Raw genomic sequence first — 16,173 nt, 5'->3', positions numbered from 1 at the left:
GCGGTCAAACTAGGTGACCCGTCAATCCGAACCGGATCACTTATCCTTTTTTTTTTGTTATAGCTCAAAACGACGTCATTTCGATTTTAAACCATTTTAATTTTACAAACCCTATCCTTCCTCTCACAGTCTCGCTCTATGTCGCCGCTCCGCTGGCCAACCTCTCCTTCCTTCCTCTCGTTATGGCGTCGTGTTGCTGTCACCTTCTACGCTGTCGTTCTTAGTCTCCTTCCTTCCTCTTGCTCTCACAGTCTCGCTCTTGATATCTCACAGCCTTACCTTCTACGTCATTGTTTGTCAATGGCCAACCTCTCATTCCTATCGTCATGGCGTCGTGCTGCCGCCACTAGCCAGCGGCCAACTTCTTCTTCCTTCCTCTCATCGTATCAAATCTCGATTTTCTTCTCTCTTAAGGTTTGTAAAATCCCAAGATTTCGTTGAACTACTGAAATTTAATAAAAATATACTTCAAATATCGATTTTCTTCTCTCTTTTCAAACTTTTGTTATCTGAACAAGAATAATGTTAGTATACTTAAGATGGTGAGATTCTGCATATATATAACAACTAAAATCATAGCAAAAATTATAATACATAATTTCTATTAGGGGAAAAGGAGCCCAAGACAGATTTGCTATATTTGCATAAGATAGACCAAATATTGGGCTATAATGAATACAATTAAATTTGTTTAATTGTTAATTATTTGATTACCAATATTTTAAGATAGATATATAATTTTTATATTTTTTCATTACAGACCGGGTCATGCGGGTCAATTAGTGACCCACAAGTTCGACCATGATTCAGTAATTCAGTGTCATGACCATATCAGTTACCGAACCAATTTTTAAAACTATGGTCACATAATAGAGAGTATCATTTTTTAATAAACATAATAATGGAAAAAACTAAGAAAAAAAAAGGAATAGAGAGGAATTTTTTTCCGCAAATGCTAAAGAATTAAAGAGGAAAATAATTCACGATTCAACATGTTTTACCAATATTTAATTAAGTTAAATAACATAATAACTACATTCATAATAATTAAACATATTAATTGAAGCACAGTATACAAATGATCAGTATAGATAGAAATAATTCTAAATATCATCAATTGTCTTTCATGAATTGTGTAGGATATATGACGAGAATCATTTCTTTCTGAGATTTAGTTCTTTCACCTTTTGTTTTACCATGATTTCCATTTTTCTTTCGTTACCGCCACATAAATTTCATATACAGTTGGTGAAACCACATTGGTACTAAATAGCAATATTAAATAAATGATTATTCAAAAATCATATAAAATTAACAGGTACTAAATTAAGGGATAGGCAATACAGTAGAGTTTAAAATAAGTATTTATACCATAGGAGCAATCAGTAGTCAATTACTAGCATAAAAAGGATGAAAGATATTTCTCAACTAATAAGTTTTTTGAATTTTCTTTTTCTTACCCTTGATTCTCATAGGCCAACAAATTTTTGTCTCCATCATTCATTATGTGTACAAACATATGATCCAACTAAAAGGGAGAGCAAGCAAACCAAATCAACTTTGGCATAGCATAATACAATCCATACGACAACGAAACCAAATCAACTTCCATCATTGTGTTACAAATTGCTCAAAAATCTAATAATCCTCATGATTAATTGAAATCACAATATCAAGCATGAGGATCGGGACCAGACGGTTTTGCATTGAGAAGTGGCTGGAGAGCTTTGACAACAATGGTCATGTTTGGTCTGAAGTCAGCTTCATACTGAACACAAAGTGCTGCCACAGCAGCCAACTACATGTATCCACGTCAAATAATCAGTCACTAGTCTCAAAAGTATATTGGATATTACATAGTTCAACTTTAGTGAAAGAATAAAGGAGCAAACCTTAGCAATAGCCTTTGGCGGATAATCATTGTTTAGCTTAGGATCCACACATTGTTTCACTTTGTCCTCACTAAGCCTTGGAGTTGCCTGAAATAGTTAAAAATAACCCATTATCAAAATAGTAGACTATAATGGAATAGTAAACCAATTAAAGTCATATATACCAAAAAAAAAAAAAAAAAACAATTAAGGTCATCAAACACATACCCAAGTTACAAGACTTTGTTGTCCTTTGGGCATTGTGTGATCTACTGGCTTTCTTCCAGTCAAGAGTTCTAAAAGCACAACCCCAAAACTGTAAACATCACTTTTCTGGGTTATCTGTCCAGTCATGGCATACCTGAAGATGAAAGTAATCATTTAAGAAAAAAACCTTACATTAACATAAAATTATTTCTACACTCAATGGATAGTGTTTACATAGGATAGATAGTGGTTATTTCTAACATTAAATTATTTCTAATACCTGAAGATATAATTATTTATGTTATGTCTACATACAAATATTTTTCAATTTGCATATAAGGTTATGGCTATGATTAGTCATATGACAGTTATTAGGCCTGCTCTATTTTAATGAAAAACAATATAAGCTACAAATTGAATATCAACTGATTCAACTCAAGTCCTTTTTTCTACCAAGCACAATTTACAATAACTGGATCTCAAATTAAACTATAAGGAAGGTTTCTTAAGGACATACTCTGGGGCATGATAGCCAAATGTTCCCAAGACTCTTGTTGAATGTAGCCTAGCGGCTGTGTCAGAAGACTGATTTGTCAAGCTGAAATCAGCTATCTTGGCCTCATAGTCATTGAATAGTAAGACATTGCTGGATCTAACATCGCGGTGAACGATAGAAGGCTGAACCTTTTCATGAAGAAACTCAAGTCCTTTTGCTGCGCCAAATGCAATTTTTGCTCTCTGGTTCCAGCTTAAAACTGGACCAGGTTCAGCCCCTTGTACACCCTTCCTTCCTGCCAATAGTAAAACACTAGTACTGTTCAAACAAAGAACCAGAATTATTTCCTTAATTGAATAGGGACAATGTTGGACCTACCATGTAACACATCATGCAAAGAACCCAAACTTGCATATTGATAAACCAAAAGTCTGTTATCTGCCTCTAGACAATATCCAATCAACTCCACAAAATTGTCATGCTTCATTCTCGAAACAATCGATAACTGCATGATCCATAGTGACATGTGCAACAATATCATGAATGACGAAACAAAGTATTTGCTTCAATGGTTTTACAATCTCAAATCAAAATCCTACCTGAGCCGCAAAATCCGAGTCAGGTTCCGGGGAAGAACTGGTATCCAGCTTCTTAATTGCAGCATCAGTGCCATCACTCAATTTTGCATAGAAAACTCGTCCATATGAACCTTCGCCAATAAAAGCCTTTGTACCAAAGTTCCCTGTTAACCTGTTTAACTCATCCAACGGCATAGAGGGTATCTCAATTGGCAATACTTTCTGCGGGGCACCACTCTTTGCAACATTGCCCCTAGGCTCTCCTCTATCATTACCTACATTCATAGAGGGTTACTGCAAATCATTATCCATAACCTTGCAGAGGAAAGATATCATAGAATATACGGTTAATTTCAAGGAAAAATAAAGTTTGTGCCAATGATTAGATTCCAGTTCACTATTACAATGTGTGACATAAAAATGAGTGTAACAAAAAGAATGAAATTTTAAAACATGTTAGCTTTTGTTACAATGATATTTGAGGGACAATTTTGTGATTTAGAATACCATATATTCATATATCCAATTATCATACTTTTGCTTTCAGTTGTTCAGTGAGTGTCCCAAGAGCATGAAAAACTTCTAACAATAAGAGCAAAAATTGTAGATACACCTACCATACCAATGTTGAAGCCAAAATACAAAGAAAAAGAAGCATATATAAGAATGAAGAAGCATGTTACCTCCTCCACCGTATGTGTTACCCCCTCTAGGTGGTGCAGTTGGGTATTGATTTGCCGGGGACCCGGTGCTCTCCTCCTCTGCACCTCCGCAGCACAACATAACTTCAAGTAGTCCTAGCTCTAGCTGCACTCTCAATAAGCCATTCACAGTAAACGAATGAATCACCTGAAAGTTTTTCAAGCCTCAAAATTAAATTTTCCATTGTGAAGCTAAGCTACCCGTTAACATTCAATTTCACTGCCCCCACCCACAATATGTTTTTAATAGACAATGTGAAAATAAGACAAAGTCCAATCCCCCAAAAAACATAAAGACAAAGAACCTCAATTGTCAAAGAATACTAGTGTTTATGGTTTCAAAGAAGAAATCAAAAGCGATGAACACTATTCTTCTACAATTTTAGAGGCGATAAACACAATCAATAAAAAAGTTAACCATTTGTTCCTATAGGATCACTCAACACACAAACATAATGGTAATATACATCGAATAATACCCAAAATTCTCTCTTATTCTTCGAGATTTGAAGAAGTAATAAATTTCTTGTTTATGAACTTCCCTAATAAGACGCAAAAAATGCAGGATTGTGTCATTGCGAATGTGTGTTGGCATTGTTGACAGGAGAAAAACCACCCAGCATAAAAACAACATAATGACAGGGAACGCTTCATTAAAAATTTAAGCCCTCCTAATATACAAATGAAAGACATTATCTCGATGTTGTTACCTCAGGAAACTTGCGATGAATTAGGTTCTATAATGGCAAAGACAATAAGAGGGCGACAAAGAAGAATATTAGGAGGAGAAAATAAAAAATAAAAAAACAAAGACTCAGGAAATGGGAAATGCAGAAGGGGACAAATTTGTATATTTCTTTAGTTTCTAAGTTTTGTAATGAAGCTTGGTTTGGGAAGAAAGGCACATGTTATTGTTTTTTGCGGGAATGTCGGGTAGGTGATGAAGAACTTAACCGAAAAACCAGAAGCTAACAGATTGTAGGTTGTGTTGTGTTGTATGCAATGTACGTGCCCCCACGATGGATGCACGTCTTTCGTTCATTACCTACTATTTTGGTGTTGTCTTCATTATATGGTTATTGCTATTCTCATCTCTTCTGACAGCAAAATTAACACAACGAACGTGCAAATCAAAATGCTGGTAATGGCAAGTACGTACGTAACACCCTGCTCATACGATACGAGATCCCTTGCATTTCATTTTCATTTAGTAATATATACCTGTATTACATAAAAAAAAAAAAAAAAAAAGAAGAAGTAATGGAATAGGATCGGTTTACACCATGATTTGCACCAAATTTACTCTCTTGGGATAGGTTAATCTTATGATTTATAGTATCTTAATAAATATGACAACTTTAATATATTTAATGATAATTAATTGGTTATCTTTAACTAATAAATTAGATCATTTGATTGATTTGATTTTTAAATTATTTATTTATCAAAATTATTAAAGTAATATATTTTTACAATTTGTTCATACAATTAAGTATATTTATTTGTCTGTATTTATTATCTTGATAACAGTTTATTTCTGATTCGTTAAAAATACACTTATTAGAAAATAGGAAAAATAAATGTATAATATAATCGCCATATGAATTATCTTAAAAAATTCACTGTCCTATATTCTTTATTTTATGCATTTTATTGTAATAATATTATGTAGTATTTTTTCAATCTATATTAAGGGTGAAAAATGTATATCATAAGAAGAAAAAATATATAAACTTTACTATGAGAAACATTTGTAGAAAACATTATTTTTTTAATAATATTTATAAACAGTTAAAAAAATCTATCAAATAATCTAATGATCGATTATAATTAATTAGTTGACAATCATAAAATATTTTAAAATTATCATATTTATTAAGATATTATGAATTGTAGGATTAATCTATATCATGATTACATATTTGGTGTAAGTCTATCCCAAAAGTAATATATACCTGTCTGTCTCGCTATATAACCCCATTATCATTGTTGCCCAAAACTTTATAGGATATACTAAAGTTTTAAGACATTAAAAATATGTTGTTATTCTTCAAAACATTCTCATATGTACTTTAAATTTTATTATGAGTTTAACCGTGACATACTTTTAGTGTAAAAATTTGTACACTGTTAATTGATTAAAAATCATGCATGATTGATATCACTCTTAATATAGAAATTGTAAAATTAAATAAATTTATCATACTTATAAAATTACATAAAAAAATTTGAGTTTAGTATCATGATTTGTCAATGTCAAGTTTACTCTCTTAACTAATTAAAAATCATCATAAGTATAAACTTTAAGGTAATTATTAAAACTCAATGAACAACTTATTATTAGATGACTATTTAAAAAGTTTTACAATATGCATGTATTATTTACTCAAAAAAATTTATACTAACGTACAAAATTAGTTAGAAGTTAAAAAATTAGTTGATAATTGAAAGTTGAAAAATTAGTTGATAATTGAAAGTTGAAAAATTAGTTGATAATTGAAAGTTGAAAAACTAAATTATTAAATTAGAATTATTTTGTAAAATTAATTGTTAAAGTAGTTAAAAAAATATAAAATGATAAAGATAAACATTTATATTCCACTATTTTATGTTACATTTTTTCATGTTAAGTTCTACGGTTAATCTTATATTATTTTTTAAAATATTTTTAATCAAATTTAAAATAATATAAGAAAATACACTTAAATAGACATTATACTTTTATTATGTTAATTGGTGTAATAGTTAAAATAAATCATCTTATATAAAATTATTCAAAAAATAATAGACTAAATATAGTGTTGAAATAATAAATTAAATATTATAAGTGATACCATGGTTAAAATAAATATTACAGCATAAAAAAATGTAAAATATAATAACAAAAAAAACAAACATATCATTTAGCATTATCAATGTCTTGATTTATAATATTAAATTAATAGAATAAATAGTATAATAATTAAATTAAGAATTTAGTATAGAAATATCCAAAACATAATATAAAAAATAAAACATATAAATAAGTAAAAAAAGAAAAAACAATAAAATGAGGGGGTTTACACGTTGGGGAAAAAAAGAGGCAGCAAACATATGAATGAGTAAAAAAATAAAAATAATAAAATTTAGATTTATTTAAATATGATTATTAAAAAATTTGATAAATACATTAAGGATAAAAAAATATAAAAAAATTAACGTTTCAAAAAACGTTAAAAATTATTTTAAAAAACTCACTTATTGAACAACATTTTTTTGACTAATAAAACAAGTTAGAAGCTAACTAAAAACTCTTATCAAACATAATTTAAGCACTAAAAGTATATGCTTAAGTATTATTTGAATAATTTTTTCTATAAGCATTTATGGGAGAAAAAAAAATAAGTTTCTTCAATGAGCTAAATTTAGTTTACACATAAGTTAATTTGTAAAAAAATCATATTAAATTCTTTCAAGGTTAATTTTGATTTATGCATTAACTATTTTTAACTTATGAAAATAATTTACTGTATTTCAATTATCTCATCTTCTTTTCTTATAAATGCTTATTCAAGCATTAACTTATTAAACTTTTGTTTTATTACTATGGACTAGGGCCTTGGGCTATGTCTGAATGAGCGGCTGTACAAGCCCAGGACTAGAGGGACCTAAAAAAATTATTAAAATATTTATATAATTGTGTAGTATTGTTTTATATTATTTTTATAAATAGACCAAAATTGTTATCTCAATTTCATGTTATTTTTTATCCAAATTAAAATGAGATAAACAAATAAAAATATTAATTTATTGGTTGTGTTTTTATCAAAGTTAGTAGAACTTTTTCACAACGTTCACCTGAAAAACACATTTTGACGCTCAAGTTAGCGGCCTAAAGGTGAATAAGTATTAATAGAAAGATTGAAATGAAGTTGGTTTACCTATTCCTTGATGATCCCCTTTTATAGAGGTGAGATTGGATAATCAAATCTCAATCTCTCTTCTAAGATAATATAAATAGAAAAATATGTGATCTTTATCTTTTTGCTAGAAGATAAAGTTTTTCTCTTTCTTTATTTAAATATGTTAGATTTTCTGAATTCGAATATACTACACCAAGGCTTGTCAAATCCGAGTAAGACATGTTGTTAATTTTTTCGAGTGTTACATTCATAAAATCCATGTTGAATGGATTTCTTCACCATTTAACTAAATTATTTTTTTTTTTAAAACAAGATAAAAAAATACAAATCAAAACTCAAATTAAAAAAAAATTAAAAGTAAGTATATTTTAATTAATATATTAAATTTAATCAGTAACTAATAAATATAATAATTTATCACATATCACGAAAGCCAAAATTATAAAAATTAAACAAATGATACAAGATTTATGACGTTGTATAGAAAGAAAAGAGTTTTAGTTTTTAAAATTAATTGTAGCAATTCTAATGATAAAAATATTTACTATATTTAGAAAACATTTTTTAAGTTTTAATAGCAAAATTGACCTCAAATTTTCTGAAAGCAAAATTTTATTTTTAACCTAAGAATAATACGGCCGAGGGTAATCACTAAATCATTAATCATCATCTTTTGTTATGTTTGTTTAATTTTTTCTACACCACAATGCCACGTTCTGATGAGCCTTTAGAAGTTGCAATTTATTTTTCCTTTGGAACAAAATTTTCATGGGCCTGCAAAAAACACAAAACAGCTGTAGAATTTTTTAAGGAGAAAAATGATTATATACTTCATCCAATCATAATCTATCATATATAATAAGATTATTAATTTTTATAATAATTATTTTTAAAATTATATAAATAATTTTAAAACTAACAAAAACAAAAAAGTGAAAAACAAGTCCTCGATTCTCTCCTGTAAGTTTGGCTTCTACGCTTGAAAGTTATTTATATTACTCTTGAGTATTAACTAGAGAATATCTTTAGCGCACCAAAGCTTAGAGCAAAAAAAAAAAAAAAAAAACTTAACTGTGTAAGTTTGATTTCCAATATTCAGATTCAGAAGCACATGGTTTTGTTCAAAAAGGAAAATGAAAGAGAAATCTATGGAGAGATTAACTTAAGCAGATACAGTGCTTCATTCTTTGCCAGAGAGCAAAATCTTAAAACAATGGTTACATCTCTAAATAACATTATATTTACATGTCTCATTCTTCTCTCCATATACGACCAGTGATTCTCAACTTCAACTCTTGTCTTTCTCCACCAGAAAAATAAAGGGCTAGGTTCCTCTGAATTATAAGTCCATCTTGACTATCTCGAACTTTTCTATGACTGTCCCGAATGCTCCTTGGAATTCCTTGCCATATAAGTTTGCGCCCATTTGCACCAACCTCCAAGCTGTAGCTGAATTTCTTTGCTTCATTGTCATCACCCATGAATCGCAAAAAAGCCATATACACTGGAGCCGAGCCAAGCTGGAACGCCTCAAAGTGCAAGCAGAAATGTCTTCCAAAACTATTGAAAACCTGCATGAAAGAGACTTCAACATGTCAAGTGGAGTTCTTTATATTAGGTATATGCTAGAAATTAACATAATGAGGTCACTATAAGATGAGAAATAGGTTATACATTGATAATGTAAGCAATTTTACACGGCATCCATGATAATTACTGTAAAAGTTAATAAACTAAACATATATGATGAATGTAAGTGTAAAACTGTTTTACACTGATATGAGTATATATGACCATTAAACTCCTATAGAATTTGTGATGACATGTATCCAGAAAATGAAAGGTGGATCCATTATATTAGCTTAGACATAAAAAAAAAATGTTTAGAAGCATCAAAGAGAAGAAAGAATTCCATCGTGCAACTAAATTCCATGAGTTCAAAATATTCATCAAAAGTAAAGACCAAGCCTACGTATGTCATGTGACCCATGTTGATTCTGAACATTGCTTGCTTTGAATAAAAAATAGTCAAGAAGTAGAACTTTTTAAAAGAAAAGAGTATGACCATGTGCACACTGCTCACATAAAATTAAATGTTACGCATTAGGGGATATGGCATCAGACTACACTGATTAAATAACAAAAAATAACATGTAAAAAACGCCACTCTGAGAAATAATAGCACATCAAATCATCAAACAGTCCAGCTATTATAATTATAAATAACTTACAGTTAGCATCCATGTGGCATTTTCAACTTCATGTGGATTTGCTTTGACATATCGATGATTGAAGGTGCATCCATCATGCATGTCAACCTTGTGATCATCCTTGAGATGGGCAACAAGAGTAGGAATATCACCCATCACAGAGCACTCAGATCCAGCATAGGGGCAATTGTATGGACGAAATCCACAATTTTGCTCATGCTTCAGCTTAGTATAGTACGGGAATATATCATGGCAACCAAGACTCTGATATCTGCAAGGAAGCTCCAATGATTCTGCCACTTTCTCCAAAGCCAAACATCTTATATTCCCAAGATCATGATGGCAGGACGGGCAGATATTATGGACTTCAACTTTACAATGGGAACATAATGTATGGCCATTTGGGCACTGGAAAACACGATGCAGCCGAGTGCAAAATATTAGAAATTTATAAGAAATTTACAAGACAGGGTAAATTCACAGTAATCATGTGAAGTGAAAATAATGATTAAAGACTTTCAGCAGGTTATAACAGCCATATACAACAATACAACAGTCCTCTCAGACAGTAGAATAGGCCACACAATACATGTGGATTATATGTCCACAGCCTTCAGTGAGAAGGTCCAACAATAACAACACTAAAGTCAATTTTTTCACAATTGTCTTCTTGCCTCTCCTTCCTACCCCCTTGAGGGTAAATCTCAATTAAAATCCAGCGACCTTAGCATTTTAACCATAGTATTTATAAATATAGGCTTAGAATCAGCAAGTCTCATTCCTGAACTTCCTTTTGCAGGATGGGCAGGGTATCTAATTCAAATTCAAAAATAGAAAGTGACTATAAAAGGCAACAAACTTAAGGTTTTTATCTATTAACTATTGTTGGTATAGTCCAAAATATCTACTTTTGTTAAACTAATGAGAAAATGAATGACAACAGACGGGGAGCAAATTTGGATGGATAACTATCATGTAACTCACATTACAAAAAATTTGAATAGATAGGTATGACAATTTCATCAAACCCCAAAGGTTCATTCTGATCACTACATCTCTCCATGTTTCACTCAAGATCAATGACTAAACTTATCCCACAATGTCTAGAAATTAAGGTTATGAAAATTAAGTTTAATATGCACCAGCATTTAGCCGCATGATGCAGCCTTTGCAGTGAAAGATAAGTATGCAAGTGATATTATCTTCAAATGCAACCATCCTACAAGGACTATGGAGATAAAAATCATAATGCCACTATCCGTATGCCTATATCTATTTCATGTGTGCAGCATGCATCTCAAGAAAAAGTTTATCTAACACACAAAGACCCCCATAATAAGAAATTGCAAGCACTGCACCTGGTGAATTGGGGGATACATCAAATTCTTGCAAACGGGGCATCCAAGTAATTCATACACGCCATTGTTTGAACTAATTCCACTCTTTCCACTCAACCCAATGCTAGATTTTGTAGATGTACTGTTACTCTTGGCCTCAGATTTAGCTTTTCCCATTTCATAATCTGAAGACATCAGGTGAGATTCAAGAACTTCTTTGAAAACACTGCTTCCAGGAGCCATTGCTAACCCAGATCTACAGTATTTCTTTCTAGATGACAAGGAACAAGAGCTCCTGCTTTTATGGCATGCTACATCTGTTATACAGTTAAAGGGTCAATGCATAAGAACTTACATAGTAGATGCTATTATAGTCAAATTTTGATATTCTTTACACCAAAATAGGGGGGAAGAGAAAGAAAGAAACATGCAAGACCAATTAAGATGTGATTTTTCAGTCGGAATGATGACCTGATAGAGTTTCAGTAGGATAATTTAAGAAAGTTAAGCTACATTCACATGCAATAGTAACTAGATTAACTGCAAATTTGACAGCTTTAGCATTTCTGGAAAACTTCAAGTAAACAAAAAGTTTCTTTTAGCAGTATTGACCATGATTTCTGGAATCAAGAAAAGAAAAATGTCTGAAACATGAAAAGAACATCTTGTTACATAGTTACCCCAAAAATGCATATCCGCAGACTGGACCTTCACTGTCAATACATGCTAACATGGATCAATTAATAAGTGACAATTTTCACAACAACGACAAAGTCTTCTCCCACTAGGTGAGGAATAAATGACAATTTTCGCATGATATAGAAATTAAAATAAGTCAGTATTTTTAGTCATTGAAGCACAGCAGAAACATAATTTTCTTTTGCAAATATCAAGCAAACACAGCCAGCTTATATGCAAAGTCAAGAAGAACAAATATTTGTTACCAAACAATGTCATTCCAACAGCTAAACTATAATGAAATTGTTAAATTATATGTTCAAAGCTTCAAACTGCTTGAGCTTTGAGGAGGGTGAATAGAACAAAAAACATAGACAAACAAAAAATCATAAATGCAAACAGTAGTTTCTTCCTGGACCCCCCCCCCCCCCCCCAACCCAGGCCCCGGGAGGCTTGTTTTACTGGGAAAATCCAAAACCCAAATACATTTTCAAACACGTTGCTGAATAGGACATCTCTCTCCCTATTCACTAACATTGACCCTCATCTTAGTTCTTTGTTTTCTAATGCAATGATGCTAATGCAAACAAAGTCTATTGCTTAATGGCATCTTGCAATTCATAAACCTTAAATTCAACAAAAAACTGAATCATGATATGGATCACCATCCCTTATCTCTTCCCTCATTCAAATTATCCATCAAAGAGATAAAAAAAGAGACAGAAAATCACAGATATAAAAGAAGAACCCGAAACTTCAATTTAGCAGCATAGGCATTTTGGCTAGCTTTGCCAAAAATACTACCTTTTCCTACTCAATCCAACCAATCAAAAACCGGAACAAACAGAAGAAAAAAAAATAAGAGCAACATTTCAAACAACAACCATTTAACAATTTATTATATGAAAGAACCAATCCCACATATAAAATCATAGAGCAACAAAAAATAAATCACATGACAGGCAAATGCAGACGAATCTTGAACACATACGTTCAAAACCATCACCAATCAGAGGGGAAGAAACAATAAACCACGAAGATGTGAAATTTTCAAAAAAACACATAAAACAAACAAATAAATAAAAAAATATAAAAAAAACCCAGTTGAGAATTCCGAGCCTTATCTGCGTGCGTGTGTCAAACAAAACAATTGGGGGGAAAATTATGAAAAAATCATAATGCAAGTGAAACAAACGACGAGAAAAAGCATCGAAGAGCTCCGGGGGTTACGGAAATTACCCCCCGCTATGGAGATTGAAGAAAAAAGCGTGTCTTGTTGGTATGCATATGGATATTAAAGAAGAAGAAGAATAAAAATACCAACGTTTTTTGTTCTTGTCCTTCTTCTGCTTCGAAATCGCAGGATTGATTTCCTTGTATTGTGCTCTGTTTCGTTGTTTCTTTTCTTCCCTTGATTTGTTTATTTTATTTATTTATGTCTCTATTATTACGGTATTATTATTTTTTTCTGTTTTTTTTATTATTTGGTTTTGAGTTTCGGGAAATAAAAAAATAAAAAAATAATTTTGGTCTCGTTCCTAACGATACGTTGCCAATACAACAAGGTGGTCCAAGTGACCCTTCCCGCACGCGACGTTTAAAAAGTAAAACACTTTTTTTTTTTTTTATCTTTTGTTGATTTTGTTTTTGAACTTGTCTTCGTTGACGTCATTTTTTTTGCTTGTACAGTAACTGTTTTCCCTAACTGAAAGAATGATGATAATTATGGTAATGTGTTTTTGTTTGGTTCTCAAATTTATTTTCTTGCATTGTAATTTGTAACTGTTTCCCAAAAAGTCATGATTTGAGGAGTTATTAATCCTCCCAAAAGCTATTTTGGGGAGTTATTTTGCCTTTAATTTCGTTTTCTTTTTTGACCAATGGTTCACTTACTACATATTTAATTTCTTTCCAATGAATAAATTTCAATTTCTTTATGGAAAAAATGTTAAAACTTTAAAGTTGTTTTCACTACTATAATAAAATAAAAAATTTGTGTGGTCTAAAAATAAATTCATTTCTTCTTTCACTTCAATTGAATCATGCAATAGGAGAGATAAATTATGTGAATTTAGGAGAGATAAATTATGTGAATTTAAATAATTTACACTTCTTTGTTTTTTTTTTACTTTTTTATCTTTTAATTATTATAAATCCCTCGTTTTTTTAGAAAAATATCAAAATTTTATTTACTTCTATTATTTACTCATTTTAATAATATTCTTTTTATGTCACAATTATTTAACGGGGAAGTTGGTGAAGTACTTGAAATGAGAGGTCAACGATTCTTTTTAAAAAATGACGTTTTAGGATGGATTGGTACTCAATGAAGGGATTGAGTAAACAAATTGCATATAAATTGTGAAAAATATTCTCCCTTCTAACTTAATTAAGAGCCTTTTTTTCAAAATTTGTTATATAAAAAAGTTACTCATTTTTAAGAGTTTTATATGAATTTTTTTTTGTGTGACTTCTACTTTTAAAGAAAAGAAAGAAAAAACTGAACTAAACACACTCTAAATCAACTAAGTTTGACTTATTTATAATCTCCTTTAAAAAAATTTGAATGAAAGTGTTTATGTAAGTTATTTAACTTTAAGCAACATTGTTTAATATTTTTGCACTAGATTAACCTTTTTTCCCAATGGAGCATATGACACAGTGTTGCGTAACAAATTAATATCATAAATAAAATATTTTCAAACATTATAAGACCTTTAAAATTAAGTTAATAAGACACTTCAACATCCTTAACAATTGAGTAAATTTGATATAAAATGTTTAAATTTATGTGGAATTGTAAGACTCCACAGAATTATAATAAATAATTCATCTAAATAACTACACATTGTAGATGCTCTTAATAGACTATTTCACCTAAAAACACCGTTTTGTTAAAAAAATGTTACTGAAAAAAATTGCTACAAAAAAACTCTACAATAAAATCATTCGGTAAACCTACATCAACAATAAAATCCATAAGAAACAAGATCTTGGGAAAATTTGATATAAAATCCACATACAATTAGAAAATTTGATACTATTAAAAAGATAACTTATATTGTAATTAAATAATTAAAAGTAAATATATATATATATATATATATATATAATAAAATTGGGATTCTGCATCAGGATTTAGATGCATAATGAAAGCAGAATTCTGTTAATCTAAAATTTTAAAGAAAAAAAAAGTGTTTTTCGTGAGGTGTAGAAAAATAGAAAGAGGACAAGAGTGTCTTTTTGCCTGTTTTTGAAAAAGTAAGAGGTAGAAAGAGCCTTCAGTGACACGAGAATAACATTTTCCAAGAACGTAAGCCCAACAAAAAAAGAACAAAGCACAAGAAAAAAATTATGTTGCGACGACATTGAATTGAGCACGACCCATGCATGTTGTTCTCACTTCTCACCTCCTTTTTCTCTGAGTTTACATTCCATTTTACTTTCATTTTTTTACAGAAATACCCAATAACAAATTGCTTTCGTTACATATGTAGAAAATTAGATTATAATGAATACTCAACAAAAAAAAAAAAAAACAAAACAATGAAGTAGCCCCTACCAAAAGCCGTCACTAATTTTCGTTAAGGATCTTAAAAGTTGGGTATTTCCTTCCCAACATGATCTATTTTATATCCAAAAATCAATCAAGATTCAAATATACCATTTGGTTAAAAGATACAAACTGCTTGTCAATTGTTGTTGATTAATCAAAACTAAGTTAATTATGATACAATCTATCCTTTTTAATTATAATCAAATAAATTATGATACAAATCATATTTTTAATTTAAACTAAATTAATTACAATACAAGTTATCCTTTTTTAACTCAAATTAGTTGTGATTATAATTGAAATTAATCTGATTATGTTTTATACTTTTAAATAATAAGCAAATCAATTACAATGCAAAATACCTTTTTTATATTAATTTGATGAAAAAAGGGGAAAATGTGAAGAAAAAATGAATGATAAAATTTGCTAAAATTGAAAGATTAGGGACAAAATGTGTAATTAGGCTGAAATGTTTGGATTTATATTTACTCTAAAGTCTAAACTAATAAAGTTATCCTAATATAAATTTTAAAATAGTTATTAGAAAAATGTATAAACTTGTCATAATAACATGTAATGTTTTTTTTACACTAAATCAAACTCTTTAGTTAAATTCATATATAAATTACTAACCAAA

The 16,173-nt window shown here is 30.1% G+C and overlaps 2 protein-coding genes across 4 annotated transcripts; both read right to left on the bottom strand.

The window, feature by feature from the left end:
• Positions 1 to 1,466: 1,466 nt before the first annotated feature.
• LOC114406795 (probable protein kinase At2g41970) lies at positions 1,467 to 4,757 on the bottom strand. The gene is made up of 8 exons (XM_028369612.1): positions 4,564 to 4,757; positions 3,836 to 4,001; positions 3,174 to 3,427; positions 2,953 to 3,079; positions 2,596 to 2,869; positions 2,100 to 2,232; positions 1,893 to 1,979; positions 1,467 to 1,798 (listed from the first exon to the last, which is right to left on the bottom strand). The coding sequence occupies exons 2-8, from the start codon at positions 3,933 to 3,935 to the stop codon at positions 1,673 to 1,675; spliced, it is 1,101 nt and encodes a 366-aa protein (XP_028225413.1). The 5' UTR covers positions 3,936 to 4,001; positions 4,564 to 4,757; the 3' UTR covers positions 1,467 to 1,672.
• Positions 4,758 to 8,809: 4,052 nt separating this feature from the next.
• Positions 8,810 to 13,401, bottom strand: LOC114406796 (E3 ubiquitin-protein ligase SINAT2-like). 3 transcript variants are annotated; one of them, XM_028369613.1, is made up of 4 exons: positions 13,305 to 13,401; positions 11,324 to 11,619; positions 9,987 to 10,373; positions 8,810 to 9,326 (listed from the first exon to the last, which is right to left on the bottom strand). In XM_028369613.1, exons 2-4 carry the CDS (start codon positions 11,543 to 11,545, stop codon positions 9,006 to 9,008), a joined length of 930 nt encoding a protein of 309 aa, XP_028225414.1. In that variant the 5' UTR covers positions 11,546 to 11,619; positions 13,305 to 13,401; the 3' UTR covers positions 8,810 to 9,005. The 3 variants fall into 3 exon arrangements, with proteins under 3 accessions (XP_028225414.1, XP_028225416.1, XP_028225415.1); XM_028369615.1 differs by having other exon boundaries at positions 9,006 to 9,326; positions 13,301 to 13,386; XM_028369614.1 differs by having other exon boundaries at positions 9,006 to 9,326; positions 13,220 to 13,333.
• Between the last annotated feature and the right edge of the window lie 2,772 nt (positions 13,402 to 16,173).

Source organism: Glycine soja, chromosome 3 (genome assembly GCF_004193775.1).
Source record: "Glycine soja cultivar W05 chromosome 3, ASM419377v2, whole genome shotgun sequence".
Classification (NCBI taxonomy): domain Eukaryota; kingdom Viridiplantae; phylum Streptophyta; class Magnoliopsida; order Fabales; family Fabaceae; genus Glycine; species Glycine soja.
The sequence above is the reverse complement of the archived record's forward strand: the minus strand, read 5'-3'. Positions and strand labels throughout refer to the sequence as shown.